The sequence below is a fragment of the Neopelma chrysocephalum genome, unplaced genomic scaffold (genome assembly GCF_003984885.1).
Source record: "Neopelma chrysocephalum unplaced genomic scaffold, ASM398488v2 Primary Assembly neopelma1_274, whole genome shotgun sequence".
Lineage (NCBI taxonomy): Eukaryota > Metazoa > Chordata > Aves > Passeriformes > Pipridae > Neopelma > Neopelma chrysocephalum.
Genome location: NW_020897936.1, coordinates 766,898 through 790,334, shown reverse-complemented (window position 1 = coordinate 790,334; position 23,437 = coordinate 766,898). Strand labels below are relative to the sequence as shown.

Sequence of the window (23,437 nt, the reverse complement as noted above, 5' to 3'; positions counted from 1 at the left end):
CTTGTCACTACCCTTGGTTATCAAGAGCAGCTTTTGTAATAGGACATTACAGGACCTTAGAAATACTGAGGGATGCTTCTTGTTCTTGAATGCCCTCTGACTTAGCCACGACACTTCTTGTGAAGCTGGGCTGCTCTGGATGCTGAGGGTGGAACAGCTCCTGAGAGTGCTGAAATAACAAAGTCAGTGGCTGCCCAGTGATTTTGTCTGCTGTATCAAATCCTTTGCAGTATAGGAAGTACAAGCACTGTGGGAATTCCCAGGGTGCCTCTAAAAGCAACAGAAAAATATCTCTTTTTCAGTAGAAAGAAAAAAGAAAAGGGCATAACACATTCTAGTGTTCATGCAGATGACTTTTATTTGAAAGCTGGAGCTAAGTAGAGCTTTATGCAAAATAACTTTATTCTTCTCAGAAGTTCAGCTTTTAAAAGCCCAGCAGTTAAAAAAAAAGGGATTATAAGCAATTAAAATGGTTTGGTAAACAGTATTATAGTGAAAACTGAGATGCACTTTGGCTGTTAATCGCCAGGCCATGTTCTTGAACCAGAAAATCTCCTATTTCTCTTGCATAAATAGGTATAACAGTCAGATGCTTCAAAGAAAGAAAAGTGATAAAAATATACCTGCTTCACAGGAAAAAATAAAATGGTATCTCCCTGTTCTACAGAATAAGGAAACACTAATATGTGTATATTTAGTATTTCATTATTGGTACAGATATTTAAATACTACAGAAACATTTCTTGTACTGTCCGAATTAATCCAAAATGTTGATAGAATTGATTGCTGCTTTTAAGCAATGTGTATAGCAGAGGGTTTATATGATATGACTTTAACCATCTTCCTAGAATTAAGAACCCAGAATCCCAAAGACTCCAAGGCACAGCTCGAGCACCTCAGTAGAGCCTGTCCCCACCTGGTGACTGTGCAGGGAGAACTTCAGATCTCCCCTTGCTAGAGGACTTGGCTGCAGACGAAGGATTCTGACATTTTTGCACTGTGTTTTTTCATCTCTTGGTAAGAAGAAAGGCTGATTAGATGGGAAACCTTCAGCTCTGGCATGAGGATCTACAGATCAGGGTTATACTGAGCTGGAAATGCAGATTTGAAATCAGACATAGCTGATAATACCACGCTAGCAGGGCCTGCAGTCTGGAACTGATGCCACGGGGCAGGAACAAGGGAAGGCATTTTTAGCTGGTTTTTCTAAGTCTCTCTAGTGAGACTTACTCCCATCTATCCATGTATCCTTCTTCCCACTTCCACTGAAACCATTGTATGATTTGAAAAATAGTTAGAATTATCCAAGGTAATACAATTCTTATGAAGTTTGCGAAATTTTGTCTGGTGGAGAAAAAACCCCTGAAACGAGAACAGTACTTGTTTTCTAAACTATTTGACAGCAGATGCCTGGACAGTGCAGTACATACATGGGCCTGGACTAACCTTGGGATGTGCTGGTGGCTGCAGAAGTTTAGGATATTAAAGGACAGAAATCCAAAGAAAATGAGGCGTCCTTCTCTCTTCTGTTTGCAGAACAATTTCCTGCGAAGCTGATAGGATTTTCCAACTAAGTTTTCTACATGTGGGATTGATTTATTGATTCTGTGAGAACTCATAGGTGTGCTTCAAAGCTGGTATTTGTGTGTTGTTATTAACTAAAGGTAGACAGATGGGTCCAGACAAAACTGAAGACATCTGCACCTTCAGCATTGAGAGCTGCCTTCTGTTTCTGAAAAATGTTGGAAGATCACGGGGACTGTATGTTGCTTATCATGATTATGCTTGTTAGTTCAGCTTCTTATGGACTTCTGTAATTAACTTTATTCCTTGCTTTCACAATCACAGTGCTGTTTTTAAGGTCTTATGCAAGAATACTGGTTATTTTATTCTCAGTGAAGCAGTGCAGCACATTGCAAACGATGTATAAAGCTTAAGTATTTCTCCTCACTCTTCACTGTTTCTTGTCAGAGTAAATAGTATACATTGTGCTGTTTGATATTATAGTCAGCTTAGTAATGTCCAGCAGAAAGTTTCCAAGCCTGGAAGTGAGAGGAAAGTTCTGTAAAAGCTAAACCTTGCTGAAGTCTTTGCTTCCAGAGATGTGTGTGTCTAACACATTGCTGCTGGATTGGTACATGGACAGAGCAGAGAACCATGTGAGGAAATCTGTCCCCTGGTGAGTTCTTGTAGTGGTTTGTGGAAGGCCTGAGAGGGCAGGAGGACTTCCAGTGTCAGCTGTTGGTGGTGACTGTGGCTGGGGTGACATTCTATTAAGTGTCAGACTTTCAAGAGGTAAAGTATTATGGGAAGGTTTACTGCTTATCTGTAAGTAGCAATGGAAATTATAATCTAAATTTTCTGAATGTCTTTGAGAGCTTACGTTCTGTCATTTCAATTACAGAGAAAGTAAAGAACCAGATTTTCAACTTCCTGCTGGAGGTTGTTTACATAATTTTGGGCCTTTTGGCTATGGCTTTACTTTAGGAGACTGACAGTCTAATTTAATCAAGCAGATGTGGATTTGGGTATGTGGAGTAGATATTCAGTCACATAAGCTGTATAAAAATTCACAGGTCAGATTCAGGACTGTTTGAAGTTGCCCAAGAAGTTCTTTGCAACCAAATCCCTTTTGGATGAAATCTGTTTATGAAAGTGGTTTATTTTTTCTTCTTTTTAGTTAAAGCCTCTAGTCTTTAGAGATCATCATCATAGAAAACATTGATGTTGTACATTAAAAAAAATAGTAGTTGCTCTGTAGTTTCTGAGTTGCATACATTATGTTGCACATAAGCAGATCCATTTTTATCTTAATAAAAACAAAAATACTGGTGGCATGAGCTTGGTTCTGATCCATGTTCAAGTATTTGACTAGTTGATGGTAGTGACCTTCTTTTCCTGACATCATCTCTTTTACTTTGAAGCCAGTGCTCGGAAAACCAAATTATTATCATCTAGATAAAGTTTAGCTTGTACCTTTTCACATTTTCAAGTATTATGAACTCCCCATAGATGGTTTGCCTTTGTGTCTGCTGACTGGAACTCCAAGAAATAAACTCATTCTGTCTGTCATGAAGTGGAAAATGCTGCTGGTTAATTGACTGGTTCAGCAAAGGGAAAAGCAAGAGTTTTTTCCAAAACATACATGTAAATAAGAGAAAAGGTGACTCAAATGCGTGAATTTGCATGTCTGCTGGTTTGGGCTGGGGTAGAGTTAATTTTCTTCCCAGTGGCTGAAATGGGGCTGGTTTGGATTTGTGCTGAACAGGGTGATGATGATGGAGATGCTTTTGTTGTGGCTGAGCAGGACTGGCACAGAGCCAAGGCCTCTCCTGCTTTCCTACTGCCCCTCTGGGAGGGGACACAGCCAGGACAGGACCCCACTGAGCAGAGGGACATTGCAGACCATGAGACACCGTGCTCAGGGTATGAAGTGGGGGCAGAAGGAGGAAGGGGGGACATTTGCAGAGGTGGGTTTGTCTGCCCAAGTCACCCTCACACGGTGGGGCCCTGCTCTCCTGGAGAGGCTCCACACCTGCCCCTGGGCAGCAGTGACCTGACTCCTTGTTTAGCTTTGCTTTCCCTGTTAAACTGCCTTTATCCCAACCCCTGGGTGTTCTGGCTTTTACCCTCCTGGTTCCCTCCCTGCTCCTGCTGGTGGGGGATGAGGGAGTGGCTGCCAGGGCTGGGCTGGGGCTGGACCACGACAGCACTGACTCTGTCAGGCAAAGTGCCTGATTTAGTGCAGTGACTGACATCAAAAACAAACCCATCGTTTTTTCAAATAAGATTCTGCAAAACTAACCAGGGACATGAGAGTCACCCTGTTTCCCTGTGTCTTGCCCTGTGGTTGGTCACTCCTTAAGCCACCATTTCGATCAGCTCACTTGGCTGCTTTTTTGCAGGAAGAACATGGTTTTGAGCAAACTCTTTTTTGGGTTTTTTTGTTGGGGTTTTTTTTTTCTTTTCTTCCTTTTATGTGGTTTATAGTCTTGCCTTTCTGTTGAGCATCTGTCTTATCAAACACTGATCTATTGTGGGACCAACTCCCTACATGAGATAACAATTTTCTCTTTCCCCCTCCTCCACCCAGCCATTTGTATTTCCTATAAAACCTATCTAAAGTTAGGGATCTGTTGAAATCATTCCTACTCCACATCCACAACTTTTTATTCTGAACCAACAGTAATGGGGTCCTTTCTTTGTTCTTGGCATTTCTGGCTCATAAGCAGACCTGCTGGTCAGGCAGAGCAATTTTCTGCCTTATGTCTTCGAAAAAATTCTAATAAATTGACAGTGTGTATTGCCCAAAGTGCTAAAACATTGTTTCTAAAAACAATTGACAGCAACTCCCAGTCAGCTCTGCTATACATTGAGCTTCTGAGCAGCAGCAAAGCAGAGGAGTTTGATCAATGTCTTTAAAATAAAGACCAAAAAAAATTAGGTGTGTGGAAGGTATTGTCTCTTTGGATAGCTTAAAGGAATTTTTTTTTTTAATTAATCTACTTTCCCAGGCTTTTTGTTACAAAAAGCAGAGAAAAATACAGGTATTTCTGAAGTCCATCTGTTTGAGATGTTTAAAAAGATATAAATATTTCTCTCTGCAGTAGATTAAATTAACAGATATTTATATGCTGAATCTTGCAGTGAGCTCTACAAAACATGTTCTAATTCCTTAGAGTGATGTTGTCATCACAATGTCAACTAAGGAGACTGCAAATTCTTTTGTATTTTCCCCTCTTTTCCTGTCTGGCTGTCCGTGATGAGCTCTTTGTTTCAGAAGAGATTGTTCTTCCTTCTGTTTACAGGTGCTGCTTTCATATGTGAATTTGGTACATAAGTTTAAAACATGCAGGCACTGTTGTTATTTTCTTCAGCTGTTGCCTGTAGACATTAACACTCAGTGTGGTGAAGGGTTTTATTCCCCCACCCCCAGGCTTATTTTACAAACAATAGCAGTTCCCATATTCTTTTTTTCTGGCTTCCTGGTTTGTACACTGATTTTTAATTCCACGTCCTGCTTTTCATAAAATGTAATAATAGATGATGTTGCCAGTGGCAATTAGAACTAATGTCTACTAATGTCCATTAATGTCAGAATGTTCAGAAGTTCTCAAAAGTCAGGAAGCACTATTTTAACATCAAATTTGGAATGTCTGTTAGTTGCTAATGCTTATTTTTGTGTGCACAATTCTTCTGCATTTTCCTTGTAACACTTTACTTGGTTCATCAGCTTTCAGTTCTCCTTGTTGAGCCCGAGTATTTCCAGTTAATTATTATTCTTCATATTGCCTGAATTGCAGGAAAAATCACAACTTTAGAGGTAGTTACAGCTTATTTATACTGAGAGAAAACTTACAGAATGTTACCAAATTGATTTGACTACAAAGAAAGAGGGATTTTTCTTGCTGCTTAGGGCATCTTATTTTATTTTTTTCTTTTTGATTAACAGCAATTCTTAATACTAGATAATTTCACACTCATTTTGCTTGAAAATGAAGTGAAATTTATAGCTTGCTAATATGTATAAGTCGGAAAAGGAGTTGGAACACAAAAAAGAAACAGGTTCCAAGAAAACTATGGAGAATTATACTAGCAGAGTACTACTTTTGCCTAAATTTTTAAAAAATATCTGCATGCTTTGTGTTGTCATTTAAAAATAAATAAATCTTTAATAAGCCAGGACCAAGGCACAAATGACCAAGCTTGCTACTTTATGTCACTGAAGAAAAGTGTTTTCACCTCTTCTATCATCCCTTCAGGGGTATCTCTAATTGGACTGTGAGAGGTCTTTGACAAGTTTTGGAAAATACCTTCAGCTTATATCTTGTCAGTATTTCTGTACTGATATTTCCCAGCAGCACATAAATTGATCTGTGCTCCTGCTGGGAACTGGCCCAAGGCTGTGTCACCCTCAGCTGGTACCTCACACCACTGGGATAAGTTTCAGTCTGTTTTAGAACAGCTCCTATTTAAATCAGTGGTGTGGAAGGAAACCCAGATGTCCTGTGTGACATGACCAGGCTTGGGGACTCCATTCCCTCCTCTGCCAAGACTGGTTCCTCAACAGCACCTTCAGCTGAAAAAAAATGGCCAGAATCAGAGAGTCTGAAGCTTTGCCTCTGCCAGGAGTTGGCTGTCAGTCCTGTAGGGACTGGTTCACAAGCCAACCCTGAACTGATTTTGTCAGTTCCAAACTAATTAATTGATACCATCAGGCAGACCTGTGCTTATCCAGAGCAAGTGTAGCTGCATGTGCTAATGGGTCATAGAGAAATCCATGCCCCTCTTTCAAAAACATTTTGTGTATCAATACAAGTCCTTAACATAGGCCAAACCTGAGCTGTTCAAACTGTTGCAGGGTGTTCCTTTGACACTGCTCTTCCCTAGGTACAGATATCTATTATTTCCTTCCCCGGGTCTCAGAAGAGACCTTTTCAACTGCAGCAGGCTGTCTCTGAGCAATTTCTTCAGGACTTTATTCAGAGATGGTAATTTTCTGCTTAGATCATTGAACAAAGCTTGCCACATTTTTCCCTTTCCACCATGAGAAGTGATATGGTGAGTTGGCATCAAAAATAATGTGCTTGCCCCTTCCTGTCCTCCTTTACCCTGGCAGAAAGTTTTGGAAATAACCCATAACTGAAAAAGTATGATGTTTTTCCCTAACACCAATACTTTCAGATTTTTAACATAAGCAAAGATTCCAACAATTGAATAGGATTTATGAGAATTGTGCTTTAATCCTGCTGTAGGAACTATAGGAATTAGTGTCTTCAGAATTCTTAAAACAGGTTAGTGTCCATTATAATTGATTATAGAAACATTTCAATTCCTTCTCAGTGTAAAAGACGATGCATCAACTTCACTGCACGACTTTCCTACAGGAAGAGCTGAGGAAGAGTTCAGGATGCAGGTTCTGAGCAGCTCCATGGCAGGCTGTGAGTGCTCACTCACCAGCACAGCTGCTGAGCTGTTTAATGCCTGTCCTGCTGCATCTGGGATATGTTGTTCCCTACAATGCAAATGGCAGGAGGGCTTTCTCTCTGCATGTGTCTGGTGCATGGATTTCAGTTTTCCTGCTGGATTCTTCACAGACTGCCAGCTACTTACACAGCTTAAGTGAAACACACAGTTGCTGTACTTATATTGTGCATCTTCGATATGTTGTGACATGAATCGTTCCAGATTCCATATCTCAAAGCTTTATTTTCTCCTTTGTATCTCTAGTTGTTTTAAAATCTTAGAGGTGACATTAGGCCATAGTTTTTATGAGAAAGATGAATTCAGTCTTCTATTCTTGTTAGTTTAGTTTTCCAAACTAAATGCTATAACTGTGGAACATCATGTTTCACAGAAATGAGGGTGGGAGTCATGGGGTTGGGGGGAAATCACCAGTTCTGTTTTGCTGCATAATGTGTGTGTTCTTTCCTGCTGTAGCTGGTTGAGCACAGTACACGCTGAGCTGATGTGCTTACTGTAGAATTCCAGCACATAACAAAAATGCCTGGCAAGCTGGTAGCTTATGTGCATCTAAGGACTTACAAGGACTCACTTTTTGTACATAATCTGAATTTCAGAAGTTCAATTTTGCTGTTATTTTTACGGTACTTGTAAAAGAGAGAACTTTCCCATCAGTCTGTCACTAAAGCTGTGGGATGAACTAATTGGTGGGATCAGTATTTTTAAGGGGAATGTGAAAAAATCACCATTGTGTGTTTTGCCTTGATGTGAGGAACAATGTAAAGTGAAGAGTAACAGTCAAGCCATGTGTTTAAAATAGCAGCCGAATTGTCTATGGCAAGGCATGAATATGCTGAAGACTCCATTTTAAAAGACTGTACTGAACCCTTAATGCGCTGACTGTGCACTTGACACACAATTAAGCATTTGAGCCTTTCCCTAATCTCTGTGTACAAGGAGATAAAGGATGCTTGAAGACTTGTATCAGTAAGACTATTTATACAGAGCTCATCATGCAAACGCTTTTGATGTCCTTTAAGCTTCTGCCTTCATATCCCTGTCAGCTCAATCCACTGCACACATTTTCTGAGTCAAACCAGCATAAGCCAAGGAGGGGACAAATGTGTTCCATTTCTCACATGGAAGAACCACTAGTCAGAGTAAGTAAGATTTTTCTAGCTAGAGAAGAAATCTTTTCCTTCATCAGTAACTTGTGAAAGACTATAGAAACTTAGGACATAGATAAAGCATTTATGTTTCTCATGCAGGGGTTATAAAGAGATTTCAGGGGATGAAGGTTGAGAAAGAAAGAAGATCTGTTTGTATTAGCACTTCAGACTGTCCACAAGGACTGGTTGTTAAAATGTTACATCATTGAAGTGCTGCCTGACTCTGGGGAATAACAGAACTGCCACGGGTGTCTGCAGCAACAGGAAACATTAGACAGTCATAGATCCCTTGTAGATGAGCTGTAGACAGATGCTGTGTGTTGAATTTTGCATCCTTCCCCCCCCAGTTTTCAACACAGACATCTGCAGGACATGGCAGTGCCACTTTCCATAGCTAGAACAGAATTATCATTTCTTCAATGCCTGTCCTTTCCCTTTAAGAGGACCTACATACTGATAGTGACCATCTTCATCCTAAAAACCCCTTCCTGCAGGTGATCTTGTTATTACTTCTTGAATGTTACTGCTTCACTATTATTGGAGATATCTTTTCCCTCATTTTGCTTGAGCTAAATGAAATAACTGCAAAGAACCAGTGAGCAGTGTAACTGTAGGTAAGGCCTTGGTCTGAATGCACTGAAAAAGCCAAGTCTTAACAAACTAAGCACAAAGTTGATAATGCAGAAGATAATTCTTTATGTGTGGACTTAAAAGGACTTCAGTGTGCAGGTATGGAACAAAAAGAATGGAAACAAGCACACACTTGAGACTTTGTGACCCAAGTTCAACAGAATATTAGCAAAGAAGGTTTTCAGCGCTGTGCAGGTGGTCCTAAGCTGCTGAGAAAATTGTAGCAAGTATTTCAATCCTGAAGTAGAAATGGAAAATGGAACCCCTTTTGAGTTCAGGACAAGCACTACATGAGAGTCTCAGAAGAGAACTGAGGTACTTCTGAAAACTGAGTTGAGAAAGGTTCTTCAGCTCCCTGTCAGTGATTACTTTGAAATGTCAGACAAAAAGGGAAAAATTAGGAAGATGCTGTGGATATTCATTCTTTATGAAGAACATCTCTGCTCTCTGGCCTCAGCTGATTTTTACCTTCAAAACACCTGTTTGAGATCAAGTTCTTTGTTTTGAAATATATTTGTAGCATCTTTAGTCTGTGTTTCCTTGTTTTCTTTGCTAACTTCACACAGAAGTTACTGCAGGGACCGTGCAAATGTAAAAAGATAAAAATCTGTCCCCAGAATGATGAAAGAATTGCAGCTGAGATTACCCCCTGAGCCTTTGGATATCTCGTGCTAATTTTGTTCTGTGCATTTATGTCTCTGTGTAGTTTGTCCCAGGCCAAGCTGGGGTTACACAGGGAGGGTTCTTCAGTTTATTGGCCCTCTGGACAGGGAATACAGCAGACAGAGCAGTATTTAAGGTTGATCTTACACTGCTGAAGCTCCTGTGCATTTGTGAGAACTGCCAAAAAGGGCTGAACTCCCTGCATTTCCTTGTGCCCTGACAATCATAGTGTCCAGGGTAAACTTTTAGATAACCTAGTTACAACAGCAGAGTAAGTGGAATAATTGTTATTGTAGTTTAAATGGTATATTGTGATGTGATAAAAAAGGATGTACTGCAAGCACATAAGTCCTCTTTCAACAGAAGAAGTAGGTCAAGTGTTGGAAAGGGTTTATTTTTCTGTGCAGCAGATGTGTTGAACAAAATTACAGAAATGGTTCAATCGTTGCTTGTTAATATGTAGCTGAAAAAGGGAATATACTTTGAGTGCTTGATTATTTCCAGGACAGATAAGTTACATCTTAGCAGAAGCACAGCAGCAGAAGAGAGTATGTTGTTGTTTCCCAGAGCTAAGAGGGGTTTCAGAATATAGATAGTTCACTTTGCTAACATTGCATATGTGGAAATGTTTGGGCTTATTCACGGTTGATGGTTATTTTTACCCCTTGCAGTTCAAGTGTCTTTGAAAGTGTTAGAGCTATTAAAGGTTACTTCTGTAAGGTGAGGGGTTTTGTTTTTTTTAAGTTCTGTGAGGGTGATAAAGATAAGGTCATGGGCACATGTGGTTTGACTGCATTTCCTTTGCAATGTGTGACATGATGCTCTTTATGTTATTATGAACTATTAAAATAATCTACATTGATATGAGGATATCTGTAATGTGGGACATTCATAAGTGCCAACAAAGAATAATTTTTTGGTCAGATTTTTGATTCTTGCATGAAAATAAATCACAGTGAAGGGAAAAAAAGAAAAGCTGGGAATCTTACAGAGTACTAGATATTACATATATTAGATCACAAACAGGAGTTGACTTAGAGCTGAGTGAGCTAACACTTGTTAATTTAGGTACTTAACTCATATTACAATTGAGTTATCACACAGACAACTGGCAGTTTTTGCATAAGAACCATTATCTACTGAGATCCGGTTATTTCTGTCTGTATTCTAGGAAATAATGAGAATTAGTACATATGTAACATTCTGTTGTCGTATCCTAATTCTCACAAATTGGGGACTGTCTTATATTTCTGCCTATTTTAAAAGCTATATCAGGAGGAATCTTTTCCTGGATGAAAAGGTTTGGGCAGATATCTGTTAAATCCTGATTTTGATAAGGCTGGGCCCAGTTACAAGCGGATGAGTTCAGTGAATGGATTAAAAAACAGAAACAGTAAAACTGATTGTAAGTGCCTTTTAAAATAATAAGGTGAAGCTTATAGTAATTGGATTATGTATTTGCAAGCAGCAGGACTTAAACTTAAGAGATAAGAGTAGATTACATGCAAAGGGAAATGCTGTTTCTTTTAAAAATAAACCCCATGAAATAGTGCCCTTCCTTTCTTCATGTGCTCATCTCTTTTTTTTTTTTTACATCAAAGAATATGCCTATCCTGATTGAGTCTCCTCCTGAATAACTCTTCACTACTTCATTGCCTTAGATTGTGGAAGCTTATGAGAAGAAAAGTCAGAAAGGTCTATTTGATGCTCTCAGGAAAGAGAACTGTTAGAGGAAATAGAAAGTGTGAATTGCCATTTTTACATAGGACAGCCATAAGGAGATTTTTGTACATTCATAATTCTTTTTATTAAAATTATCTGGGTTGTGCCCAAGTAATATTCTTTATGCAAATTACTGTATATGGTAATTTATCTGCATTGAGAGTAGTATCCATTAGGCTTCTAAGGTCAAAGGTAAGGTTGATTTTAGCAGTTATTATTATTCAAATAGCATGAGTAAGTGCAATGATTAATATGCTACTTCTCTTTTATTTTTTTTTTCAGATTTCTCAGGGGACAAAATTTTGCTTATTCATACCTTCTACTGTGGCAAAAATGGATTATTTTCCTCACCAAAAACCAGCAGCATAATGCCCATCCAACACCTGCCTCAAGGAACTCTTATTTAAAGTCTATTGTAAGTCAAATGAAACACTTGCTTAAAGGTAGCTTTAATCAGCTGTGTATCTATTTACAGCTCAAGAATCAGCAGCCTTAACGGGAGAACTAATCTTAGCAGTGTGGCTTTTCAGCAGCAGCTGTTTGTTCTTAAAGGAAAGCAGAGGAGGAAGTGCTGCAGGGGAGCAGAGCTGGGGCTGAGCTGCCTCCTGACCCAGGTGTGGTACCTGGGTGTGTCCCTGGGAGAAAGGACTGCACAGAACTGCACCTCAGAGCCACGGCTGAGGCACAAAAACAGGGCTGAAAGGATGATCTGCATTGGAAATGAAGGCTTAGCCTCCTGTTGCTATGACAATTGATTTTAGAAATTGCAGTGTAGGGGCTAAATAACTCAAAATGAAGGAAACTGCAGGGGGTTGAGCTGGTTTTCAGTGTGTTGGCTGTGGTGCCTACAGGCCCAAGAGTGTCCTTTTTAATGCAAAGCTAACTTGAAAAAACTAATGAAACTCCACGTTATAGGTATCCAAGAATGGTAACTCAGACTTCATGCTTTTTGTGCACTGAAGTTAATTTTATGCATGCAGAGTATACAATGGATGCTTTTGTGAGAGAAAACAGTGTTTAGAGTTTTAGGCAGCATACCTTCTTCATTTGAGAGAAGGATGACATTTGGGGAAATATGTTCAATATTTCTATACAGTATCGTCTTGCCGTATCAAGAAAAACTTATAAATGAGGAAAATGAGGGGACAAAATAAGGAAAAAATTCTATATGAGGAAGAAAGCTAGCTTGTTCATATTGCTTCTTTAGAGATATATTCTAGTGGAAAGAGATGTGTGTTACTTCATGAAACTGTGTTTAATAAGAGGCCTCAGATTAACATTTGAAATCTTAATTGTTGTCATTCTAGTGCAGTATAATACTGCCTACTTCTTTATCACTCCCACAGATAAAAGAATAATCGATATTTGAATTTGTTTTAAAATGAAGGTATTTGTTTTAGGGAAATTCCACCTTTATCAGTGGCATTCCATTTATCCCTTGCACAGCTGCCTTCTGTTAGAACAGAAAGAAAGAAAGGCTGTGAGAGCCTTGTGACTTAGGAAAGCACTGTCCATTCTCTGTATCTCTGTTCTTGTATGAAAGAAAAAATGTTACAGCAATGGTATTTTTTTATCCTGAAAAAATGCTGATGCAGGGATGCAAGAGGATCCTCACCTGAAAAGGCTCTGTCTCTTGCTTGGTTTATTTGAGTTCAGGACACTGTTTCTGTGGACTTCTTGTTTATCTGTGATGTTTTTCCCCCTCTGAGAATGTTACCATTCTCAAGTAAGAAATATAGTGTTATGAAAACCCTCTGAAGCCCCATGAAAATACAGTGACAGAGTGCAAGTAAAGGACCTCTGTTGTTAACAGTGATGGCAGGTGTTTCACAACATTTTATGGGGACTGAGGTATTTCAAGGCATTGAGTGTCTCCAGCTTTCCATGCTGTTTCTTCAGTGGGAGTGTGCCATAGCTCTTAAATGCAGTGATCTTTTCAAGTTTTCTGCTTTCTTTAATCTTAGCCTCCAGACATAGGTTATAATCTCTAAATCTTAAATAAATCACCTCAAAAGATAATTTAGTGCTGTCCTTTTTCTATAGTTCTAGCCTGAAATAATTCAAGTAAGCAAATAGTAAACATTTTAAATAGCATTTCTGAAAATTGAAATGTAGCTGTGTTTTAAAAATACTTCCCAGTTGGTCTCTGAACTCTGATGGTATTTATCCTAAAACTGAACTTAAAGTACTTGAACAGTTCTCTTTTTCTTTGATGGTTCCCACAGGGCTGAGAATTCTTCAGCATAGCTTCTCTTTCTCTGCTTTATACTTGTGTGTCTGATGTGTCCGTTCAGGACTTGTCTACACAAGATACCGAGGAAAATTGATGCAAGTCAATTAAATGTAGGAATTTGAAGAGGGCAGCTTAAATCCCACCAAGTCTCTGTGTGCACTATCCCATTCATAATTAAAGTGGCCTCCAGTGAATTTAGTTTCATTCACTTTGAAGGCAAGATGAGCCAGACCAAATTAAGGCCACGTTTTATTCACAGATGAAAGTGTTTGCAAAGGAATTTAATGGACAGAGACAAATCCAATGAAATTAACTGGGTTAGTTTTTCTGAGTTTCATTGTGTAGACAAAACTTCAGTAATCTTAGTTGTCTTGTAATCTGACATGTTTTGAGAGTCCACATTTCATAATGGACATGAACCCCCCACTTTCCCATCAGGTCTAGTGCCCTTACCCTTTATTCAGGTGGTTACTGTTGTTTTGGATCCTTCAACTAATGCCTTTTAATCTCTCTCTGTAACTTCATGTGCTGGGAAGATCTTTCCCATCAGGCAACTTTTTAGAGCGTTTTGCACAGGTTTTGCAGAACTGGGTGATGAATATTGCCAGGTAGCTGTAAGTGCATGGCCCAGAAGCACAGCAGGGGTAAGGCTGGAGGGGACCACGGGGGTCACCTGGTGCAGCCCCTGCCATCGTGGTGTCCCTTGTCCAAGGCAAGTGTGCAGTGCCTCTGACTGGAGGGATTTGCCCTTCCAGTGGTAGAACTCAACTCAAGTGCAGCTGATTTGAAAGGATCAGATAGGAGGTGGTGTTTGATTTAGGAGCTGGTCCTCCTAGTTTAGTACAGAGGCTTTAAGGAGCCTTTTTGGTGAAGTGTCCAACAGCTTAAACAGTACAGTTTGTACAGATATGTTTCCTGAATAATGTTTTATTTCTGTCATTGAAGTTCTGTGAGCAGCATGGGTTTAGCCATTTAAAACAGATTGCTAAATTTAGGTTCACTTCATGTGTGATCAAAGTGGTATAATATATATTTAGTTCTGTGGGAGATATTCTTCTACCTCTGAGGTTAAAAACTGGCTTTCACCTCTATATTCTTGGCAGCTAAAACTAGAGGTTATTTGAAGATAAAAGGCTGTTTAAAAAAAAATAAGTGTGAAGCAGGTGTAGTAATCTCTAATCTAATTTGAATGGGATGAATACAAAGTCTAGAAGTAAAATATTTAAGAGATATGCTTGCTTTTTATTTGTCTTTAAAATTCTGTGTTGTATGAGTCTGAGCATAAATATCTACTCTTAACTTCAATTATTAAGTTCAGTGGAATCTGTGAGATCTGTTCTGAGAGTGTTTGGCTTAAGCAGCTTTATGCATTGTGGGGAAAAGCTGCCTTGTGTCCAGTGATTTCTAGACAAATCTGGATTTCTGGCAGGCTGGAGCATCCTGCTGGTGGACAGCACCAGTGCCATGCAACTTAGGGCAGTGCCAGAGTGATTTTGGGGAGGTTGAGAGCCTGGAATCTCTGGGAACAGTGAAATCACCACAGAGGGAGTTAGGATGTCCTGAGTAAACAAAAGGTGTGGGAAATCTCTCTGTAACCAGTTTTGTTACTTGTCACTCAATCACCCGAGAACGACTTTTGTTAGGAAACAAAGCAAGCCTCTGTTTGCATGTGTTTATTGAGATACTGTGTGTCTTTCCAACTAAAGTCATCATGTCTAGGAAAACACCTGTCTTGAGAACTGAAGAACTTTCTGGGAAAACTTGATATAAGAATTTCTGTCCAGTTGTTTTTATGGATTTATGGGCTGGTGCAGACCTGACGAATTAGGGTGAACTTTTAAATAATTAAAGGAAAATCCCCAAATGTATTTCAGGTATTCAGTATTTTCAGGTGTGACCTAACTACACACCTGATAAGTATTCTAGGTAGAAATAGATGATTCAGGTGCCACAGATGTGCATTGAAAGCCCTGCATCATGTGGGATGGCCACATGGCACTGGGCACTGTGGCACAGACCCATCACCTTCTGGAGCAACAGCTGAAACCCTGAGAGTTTCTTTACACAGAAGTGGGGAATCTTCACTTGTGCAGTATCTGGAACCCAGATAGTTTTCACCCAGAACATCTTATGTGATAGCTAAATAGCACCAGCTCTCTGACAGGCTGTGCACTGGGGTTTCATTGGTTGGTTGTTTTCTTATATTTGGATTTAAGTGGGGCATTGATATTACTGTAGACTTATCTTCTGCCACCTCATTAATCGATATAAAATATCCTCCTTAGCTTTGACTGTCATTCTCTGAGCATAGTCTAAGAGGAAGAAGAATTGATTTAGGTCATTCCCTGTGAATCTGAGAGGAAAAGTACTCACAGATCAGTGAGCAAATTTTAGAGTTAGCAAAAAAAATACCCTGTGTCCACTTTCTTAAATGACCACGTCTGTCAGCACAACAATTCTACCCTCAGCTTCTACCACCTCCCTTAAAGCTGATGTTCTCCTCCTAAACCAATCTTCCCTACTGGACTTGATTGTTTATCATTTTTCACTTAATAGTTTTTATCAAATATATGATCATTTGGCAAAGAGCTACCTAGTAAAGGGTGGAGCAGAGGAATGTAATAACCAAATAAAAACTCTTTGGCTTACTAAAGAATGTAAATGTCTGTGGGATTGTAGGTAAATACCTTTTTGCATGCAGAAAAGAATGAGCTCAGGCTGTGGAATTTCTCAAAACATTTAAATGTTTCCCTTAGAAGAAAAGGTCTTACTTAATGCATTGGTTCAATTTCATAATATTGTCCAGGTTGTAGAATTATGGCATTGCCCATCAAATGTGGCCTGTCAGCCAGAATTACTCCCAAAGTCTGGAACTGTGCACAGATGGGGCCTTTCTGCCTTCCCAGCCACAAGCTCAAGTGGCTGAACCTCCCCCCCAGGAGCACCTTTGTCTGTGGCCAAGGAGCTGAGAGATCAGGGCTGTCAGTGGGCACTGGGCTGGTCACAGGGCAGGGACGTGAGAACAAACTGGGGGGAACTGGTTTAATGCAATCCATGAGTGTCTCTCCATCAGCTTCCTCAAGCACCGAGAGTGGGCATCTCCCTGATAGTGCTTATTTCATCCTTCCTTTGAAAACTGTGCAAGATCTTGGATGCAGTTTGGTCATTCTGCCTTCCTGAGGATCTGTGCACTGTTCATGTGCTGTTTTCTTTCTGTTCCTCACTTGGGTTTTATCAGCTACTTGTATTCTGGATGCACAGGGTGGCATTTGTTTTAACATCCTTGCTTTTGGTTCTTTGGTTGTGAGTCACTAGTTATGGATACCCTGTACATCTCTGTGCTTCTTTAGAAAAAAATATCTTCATATTGTTTAACTGGGTGAAGCTATTTGATTTTGAAGAAGTCAAATTTAGATTCAGGTGAAGACTGTTTGCTTCCAAGTATGGCTCAGTTTTGAGAGAGGTACTTAAAGGAGAAGAAAAGATCAAATATAAGTGAGATTGTATTAAATTGATTTCAAGTCCTGTTAACGCATCTTAACATTTCAAAGTAATCAGTAGCTCCTCTTTAAATACTTTCAAAAGGTTTGGTTTTTTTTTATAATATGCAACAAATTATCCCCTTTCACTGCCTCTTGTATTTGCACTGTATAAATAAGAAATTATTTAGGGAAGAAATTTGGCTAGAAAAGTAAGTGAAAACCAAGGTCTTTGTGTGTTGTGACATTCAAGATGTTTGTGTTTCCACTCAGCTTGAAGTGACATGTGTGTGTCACGTGTGACACACGTGCAGTGAGAGCTGCAGGGATCTGTGTGTGCAGGGTGTGACCCACAGGAGTGATGATTGTTGATGGGGGTGTAAGGGAGGGATCAAACACAACCATGCACAAGTGTGGGTATGGAAAGTGTGAGTTGTGTTAATGCTCTGACAAGCCATGGAGAGCCAAGGTGGTGCTGGTGGTTCTGTAGGTGAGGAGAGACTGTTCATCTGGGGAGAACAGGGAGTCTGAGAACCATCTGCCTCCTGACTCACTGCCTCCTTTACAGTTTATTTTCTCTTTTTGCTTAGTAGTTTTTGCTTAGGGTTTTCACAGCTAATAGGAGTTTTCTGGCAAAGATAATATTTTTTTAAAGACTTTTGCTGTTGGGTTTTGTTCTTGGTGGTTTAGTTTTTTTTTTTGTTTTGTTAATATCTAAAATCTAATATCTGTTACTACATTTTGTTTAATATCTAAATTCTAGAGAGCTGAGCAAACAACTTCCTTGGGGGAAAAAACAGTGTTAGTTCACATGTATACAGGGAAGATCCTGCCAACTCTGCTCCTTCCTTCCAGAGTGTAGGTTCTATGAGATAATTCTGAGGTGATGGTGATGCCATAAATGCAGAGATTGGTCTTGTCTTCTGCTCTTAAAAGGATGTCTCTTTTTTACTGTTGAAAATACTGAAGTAATGCTGATACTGAGACAACTCATGAATTGGCTCCTTGAGGCTGATATTCACTTCAGCTTTCCAAACTCATGAGCAGTTTACCCCCACACAGTGACTGTACTTGGGTGCCCAGCTGGTGCATTTTAAATTAGCAGTCATTATACTGCTGAGTCACTCCTGATTGTGATCTCAAATCCACCAGTGCTTTGTATCATCTGGGGCAGGTTCCTTTAGCATATTCCTTATGTTTCTGTCCTGCTGGCTAAGATTCACTTCATTCTTTCTCCCAGTCACTAATTAGTTGTATTCAGTTTCTCATCATCTTTTTGTACAGGTGTTAGTGCTGTTTAGTACAGTGCATCTATGTATGGGTATTTCTTAGAAATAAAAGTAGCATTTTTGCCCTGCATTTGTGTTGGAACAGATTCAGTTGCTACAAAGCTTAGATGCTGAATTTGGCCATAATCCATTAAAGTAGTTCTCTTCCCAGAGTGTCTGCATTCCTTTTTAACTAGTCTCCTCAATATTTCCAGCTTTCCTTCTGTTACTACATCTTGATTATGTTACAGTTTAGGAGTGTTTCCCGTGTGCCCTGGTGATCCAGTGCAGTTTGTGGTCCTTAGCTGAACTCCAGTGTGTCCATGTCTTTCTGTTGAGGGTCCAGAAATGAACATAATACTTCAGATGATTCTCACCAGGGACGAATAGAGAGAAAAAGATCACCTCCCCTGCTATCCTAATGTGGCCCAAACATAATGATACACTTGTATAAATAGTATAAAAGCATAAATGTTTCACCACCCTAGAGGTGAGAACTTCAGGAAACGACTGGACATGGCAGTGCTGTGGTGTAGGTGACAAGGTGGTGGTTGGGCAAAGGTTGGACTTGATCTCAGAGGTCTTTTCCAACCTAATTGATTCTGTGATCTTTAAGGTCTCTTCCAACATTAACAATTCTGTGATTTTATATCCCACAAACTTTTAGTCAGTTGGAGTAAGTTGGGTTTAGCAGCCAGTCCTCGTGGATGAGGCTGAGAAGGAGCTCACCCTCCTGGGGCAGAAGGTTTGCATTCTGGCAGGGATAAGTACTTGCAGAAAAAGGCAATTTCTAAGAAGGCAAAGGTGTTCCATTTTTAAGGTTAGTATAACCAGGTAATTGCATGTGAAGTAGGAAAGGACTGTGATTCATTTGGGGGACAGGGAAATCAACTGGTTTCCAATTTCTTTCGCAGTGTATTTCTCTGTAGCTGTGGTGCAATCAAGAGCCAACCAACATCATCTGCTGCCAGTAGGAAATCTCCATGTCAGTCCTTACCCTTGGCACAGGATAAAGTTGCAACTGAGCCTATGAGGAGGAATTAACAGGAAAAATCCAATTCATGTTCAAAGGTAAACTTTGACCAATGATGAATAACAAGCATGAAAGTAAACCCTGCACTTTTTCTTATGTTGTGTATTGTTTAACTTCATCCTGTTTGCTTTGCACTATTTCTGCAGTGCTGCAGGCAGGGTAGAAATATGGAAATACCTTTAGGATAACTGTGGTTTAAATTCCAGCAGTCTTAATAGGTTGACTGGCATCAACTACTCTTGTAATGCCTGCCTTAATTTTTATTTGGTATTTGTAGAGACCATTGCCTAGAAGTAAAGGTTTCCTGTTTTCAGGAATAAAAAAGTTACTACAAAGTGCAGTAGAGCAGATGTATTTTTGTCATGAATGGATTTGGCAAGAAAAATTCCCATGCCAGACATTGTGTCACATGATCTGGTTCCTGACAGCTCCCTGGGTGATGGTGCCCCCAGGAGAGTTCCCTGGTAAGGGTGTCCCCCCCAGACTGCTCATAAACACAGTCACAACTGCTCAGCAGCTACAGCACTGAAAGAGAACAAAATAATAAACCAAATAAACCCTGTAAATTAGTGTAGTATCAGCTGTGTCCCCTCCCAGCCTCCTGCCCACCCCCAGCCCAGCCACTGTGGGGGCAGAGCAGGACACGGCCAAGGGCTGTGTCTGTGTGAGCACTGCCCCAGAGATACAATATTGATGTGTTTGTTATCAATGCTGCTGCAGCCACAGCTCCAGAGAAGGAACAAAGAAAATTAACTCCATCCCAGCCAGACCCAGGACAGTGGAGAATCTATAAATGACAGAAGTTGTACTGACAAGGCAAATAAAAGCACAAATCCTAAGCTCTGTTGTATCTGTGTTAGTATGAGGAAGGCAGAGGAGCTCTAGGCTAGCCAGGCATTTAAATACTTGCTAAATCTCAGTTTATGAGCAGTGACAATGATGTGGTGATTGTGCCTTTAATGAACAGAGCCTGTGGTTTGCTGAACTGGAGTCTCCAAGTTGCAGGATTATTTACAAGCTGCACATAAGAAAAATCAATAAAAATATGAAATGTTAAGATAGAGAAAACCTTTCAGTGTGAGTGATGGACAGCTTCTGGGCTAAGGCAGAGAGGGATGACAAATGCTGTTTATTTTAATATGCTGTAACATGAATGTTTTAGCATTTTTAATAGTCTTGTTTGGGGAAGAGAGGAACAACGTGGGTTCCATCACGTTGGAGTACATTCTGACCCCTGTCTCTCCTTGGCAGATGGATTCCTTGTAGCCCACCAGCGAGTCCTGCTGCTGCTGCATGTCTGGCAGCACCTCTGGATGAGCACATGACTCTTGATATGGATGCAGTCCTGTCAGACTTTGTTCGGTCCACAGGGGCAGAACCAGGTCTGGCAAGAGACTTACTGGAAGGTAAGGTTTTGGGACACAGCCCTTTCCTCTGTTCACTGCTTAAGGCAAGAACCAGTCATAAAAAGAGAACTCTGGTCCATGGAAACAGGTATTTCTTAGTATTCTTGCTAAGTCAACTCTCATAACAAGCTGGCCATAGATTATACTAAGGCAGGGGTTTCCAACAAAAGCCTTAAAAACTTCTTAATGTTACATTGCTGTGTGTTAAGAGTCATTCCCTAAATGTTTATGTGCAAGGGAGGTCAATTCTGTCATATTCAGCTGCCTGAAAATAGTTGTAAGAGTTTCTTAGCTCAATGTGCAAAGCAGGAAAGTTTAGTCTGAAGGGACTTATGGTAAAGTGATAGAGACACCAGAGATATTTTTGGGGCCCAGTGATTAATATGCATATGTGAACTTCACACTATGGGAGTCAAATGACTATGCTGAAAAACATCTCAGAAGCCATATCAGAAAAATGACTGTGTCTATTTATTTATTTATTTATTTATTTATTTGTAGTTGGTTTAGGTTTACAGGCTTAAAAGTGGAAAGACATCATTGATATTTGAAGGCATTTTGTAAAGGTTGGCTTTGTTCATGTCTCAGCAATAAAGTGTGGTACATTATTAACACAGAGGCACACACAGTGCTGCAGAATTTCCCAGTCACCTGTTATATGTACTAAAACCTCAGAATACCTTGCTGGGAATATCAGCACAGGCTTGCTATATTTAGGAACCCTCTGTTTTGTCTGACTGATTCGATCAGCCTGTCATTCTAGCCCTGAGTCTGTCTGGGTCTGACGGTCTTGAAAAAGAATATGAGAAGGTTTTCCCAGCAATGTCAGGACAGATTGTCAGTTATTGTGCTGACAGAGCATTGCTAAAATTGGAAAAAGAGTTCCTACAGATCAGAGGTGGTTCAGAAGAGTTACTTATTTTCCTTGTTATAAAGGGTAATGCTTCCAAATAAATATAGAATTTTTCTATGTTCAACTTCTAATTTCTGTAGATTTATAAATTCACATCATACTTACAAAGAGAGAAGCAATAAGCAATTTATTATTCTGACAGGCTAATAGACACATGCATCTAACCCAAATGATTTCCTCCTACACAGGAATTTCTCAAAGTAATCTTGAGAAGAGCAAGCCCCCACCCCATGGTGCACAAGGTTGTAGGGAATGTTTGTACCTGGGCTTGCAATGCTGAGGCCTGTAGTTTCAATCAAAGTTTGAAAACAAGTGTGCACAAATATTTTCCAGAACTTTAGAGGTTTGGTTGTGTGTAGCCCCAAAAGTGACTGTCACAGTGAAATCCGAGCCAAAAAAGCCCTGCTAGTGTAGACCCTAATTTCCATGTCATCACAAGTTTTGGGCAGTTCTCCTGTGGCTCCACAGCCCTTCACTCCTTCTGACCTGCTCACAATTTCTGGTTTTGTAACTTGCTCAAACTGAATGTTCACATCATGCTCCTGTGCAGTGACACCTCTCCTTCAGAGCCATTGCTAATACTGTTTCTTTTATTCCTCTTTTTGGGGAAATTTCTTCAATTTCACGATCCTGTAGCTAATCAAGGATATGAGTTTCTGCTTCCTTATCCAATTATCTTAACATACTAATCATTTTGCTTTGTGCTGTGGATGTAGCAGGACATTATTGTGCACAATATATGTGTTCTTCATCCTGGCAACAAATGGGTGAATTAAATACACACTGTTGTATGAATCTATACATTGCATAAAGATTTTCTACATTGCCAGGAGCTGTCCTGAATGTGGGCTCAGCTGATGTTTCCATACTCTGCCTATTCTGCTGGTAAAATCCCTGCAGTTTTCTTCCACTGAGCTTTTTATTGAGCACAGCTTCTTGTCTCACTGTCTCACTAAGACATTCCTCTGGTTTGCTTGACACATATCTTTCAGTAAGTGTCCATTCCAGATTTGAAATGAAGAGACAAAGAGATTTAAAAAAATATGTATATACATACACGTGTTGATTCTAATTTATTTGTGTCTGGTTATTTTTGTCAGCTATTAGTATCTTAAAATAAGTAACAATATAAATCAATTGCTTTTGTATCTAATTTTGATAAGCTGAACATGTTGAGCTGCAAGTCTCGCTTTCAGTCTCTCAATTTTCTCTGTCATTCAAAGCAATGTATACAGAATGTATAAAGAATGTATGTATGTATTAGCTATTTTGGTATGCATTTTTTCAGTACAGAGATTGCCTTTTTGCCATCATATTGCATATGCTGTTGTTTATATTTTTGGCCAAGTTTGCTTTAGTACTGCACAGGGAGTTTGTAGTTAAGTCTATGCTTGGTTTGACATTTCAAAGTCAGTAATTTTAGAATTCTCTACAATTGTTTAACTCTTAGGGAACTCAGATTTCACAGACCTAAAATCTGAAAGGCATTTATTCAATGATATGAGAACTTTTATCATGCACTTCTGTAAATGGATGTGAATGCAGACTTTTGAAACTGCACCAAAATTAAAAATTAATTTGTTTTTCATAGTTCTGCCTAAGAAATTAATTTTATTTTCATGACATTGCTATGTCTGTGTTTAGGAAAGCCTTGTATCTGTCTAATCAGCAATTCATTGGTGGATAAAATTGCATTAGAAATGGCTTAGTTTGTATTTGTCCAATGCACAAATTGTGTTTCATTCCAACTTTTCAAATACTAGTCATTGAGATTTAAAGACTATTTGTAGTTAGTTCCTATTTGCTCTGTGTGTGACAGTTGTGGGAATGACATATATGGACTTGGACAAAGTAGAAAGCTCTGTGGAGGCAGCAGGGGCTTAGCATTTAACAATACATAGACCTACACTTTAGTAAGTCATCTCTCCTAATTTTGGGGTTTTCTTGACTTTTCTTGA

General features: G+C 39.6%; 1 protein-coding gene across 7 annotated transcripts in view; it reads left to right on the top strand.

Moving 5' to 3' along the window:
- OTUD7A (OTU deubiquitinase 7A) overlaps window positions 1-23,437 on the top strand; it is a 122,473-nt gene that overhangs the window by 49,885 nt on the left and 49,151 nt on the right. For 6 of the 7 annotated variants that reach the window (XM_027704421.1, XM_027704418.1, XM_027704424.1 and 3 more), the window contains 3 exons: window positions 11,430-11,562; window positions 19,042-19,198; window positions 20,412-20,566. In XM_027704421.1, coding sequence (XP_027560222.1) covers window positions 20,482-20,566 — 85 coding nt within the window. In that variant the 5' untranslated portion in view covers window positions 11,430-11,562; window positions 19,042-19,198; window positions 20,412-20,481. The remainder of the gene's footprint in view (window positions 1-11,429; window positions 11,563-19,041; window positions 19,199-20,411; window positions 20,567-23,437) is intronic. The other variant, XM_027704423.1, reaches the window with a different exon arrangement.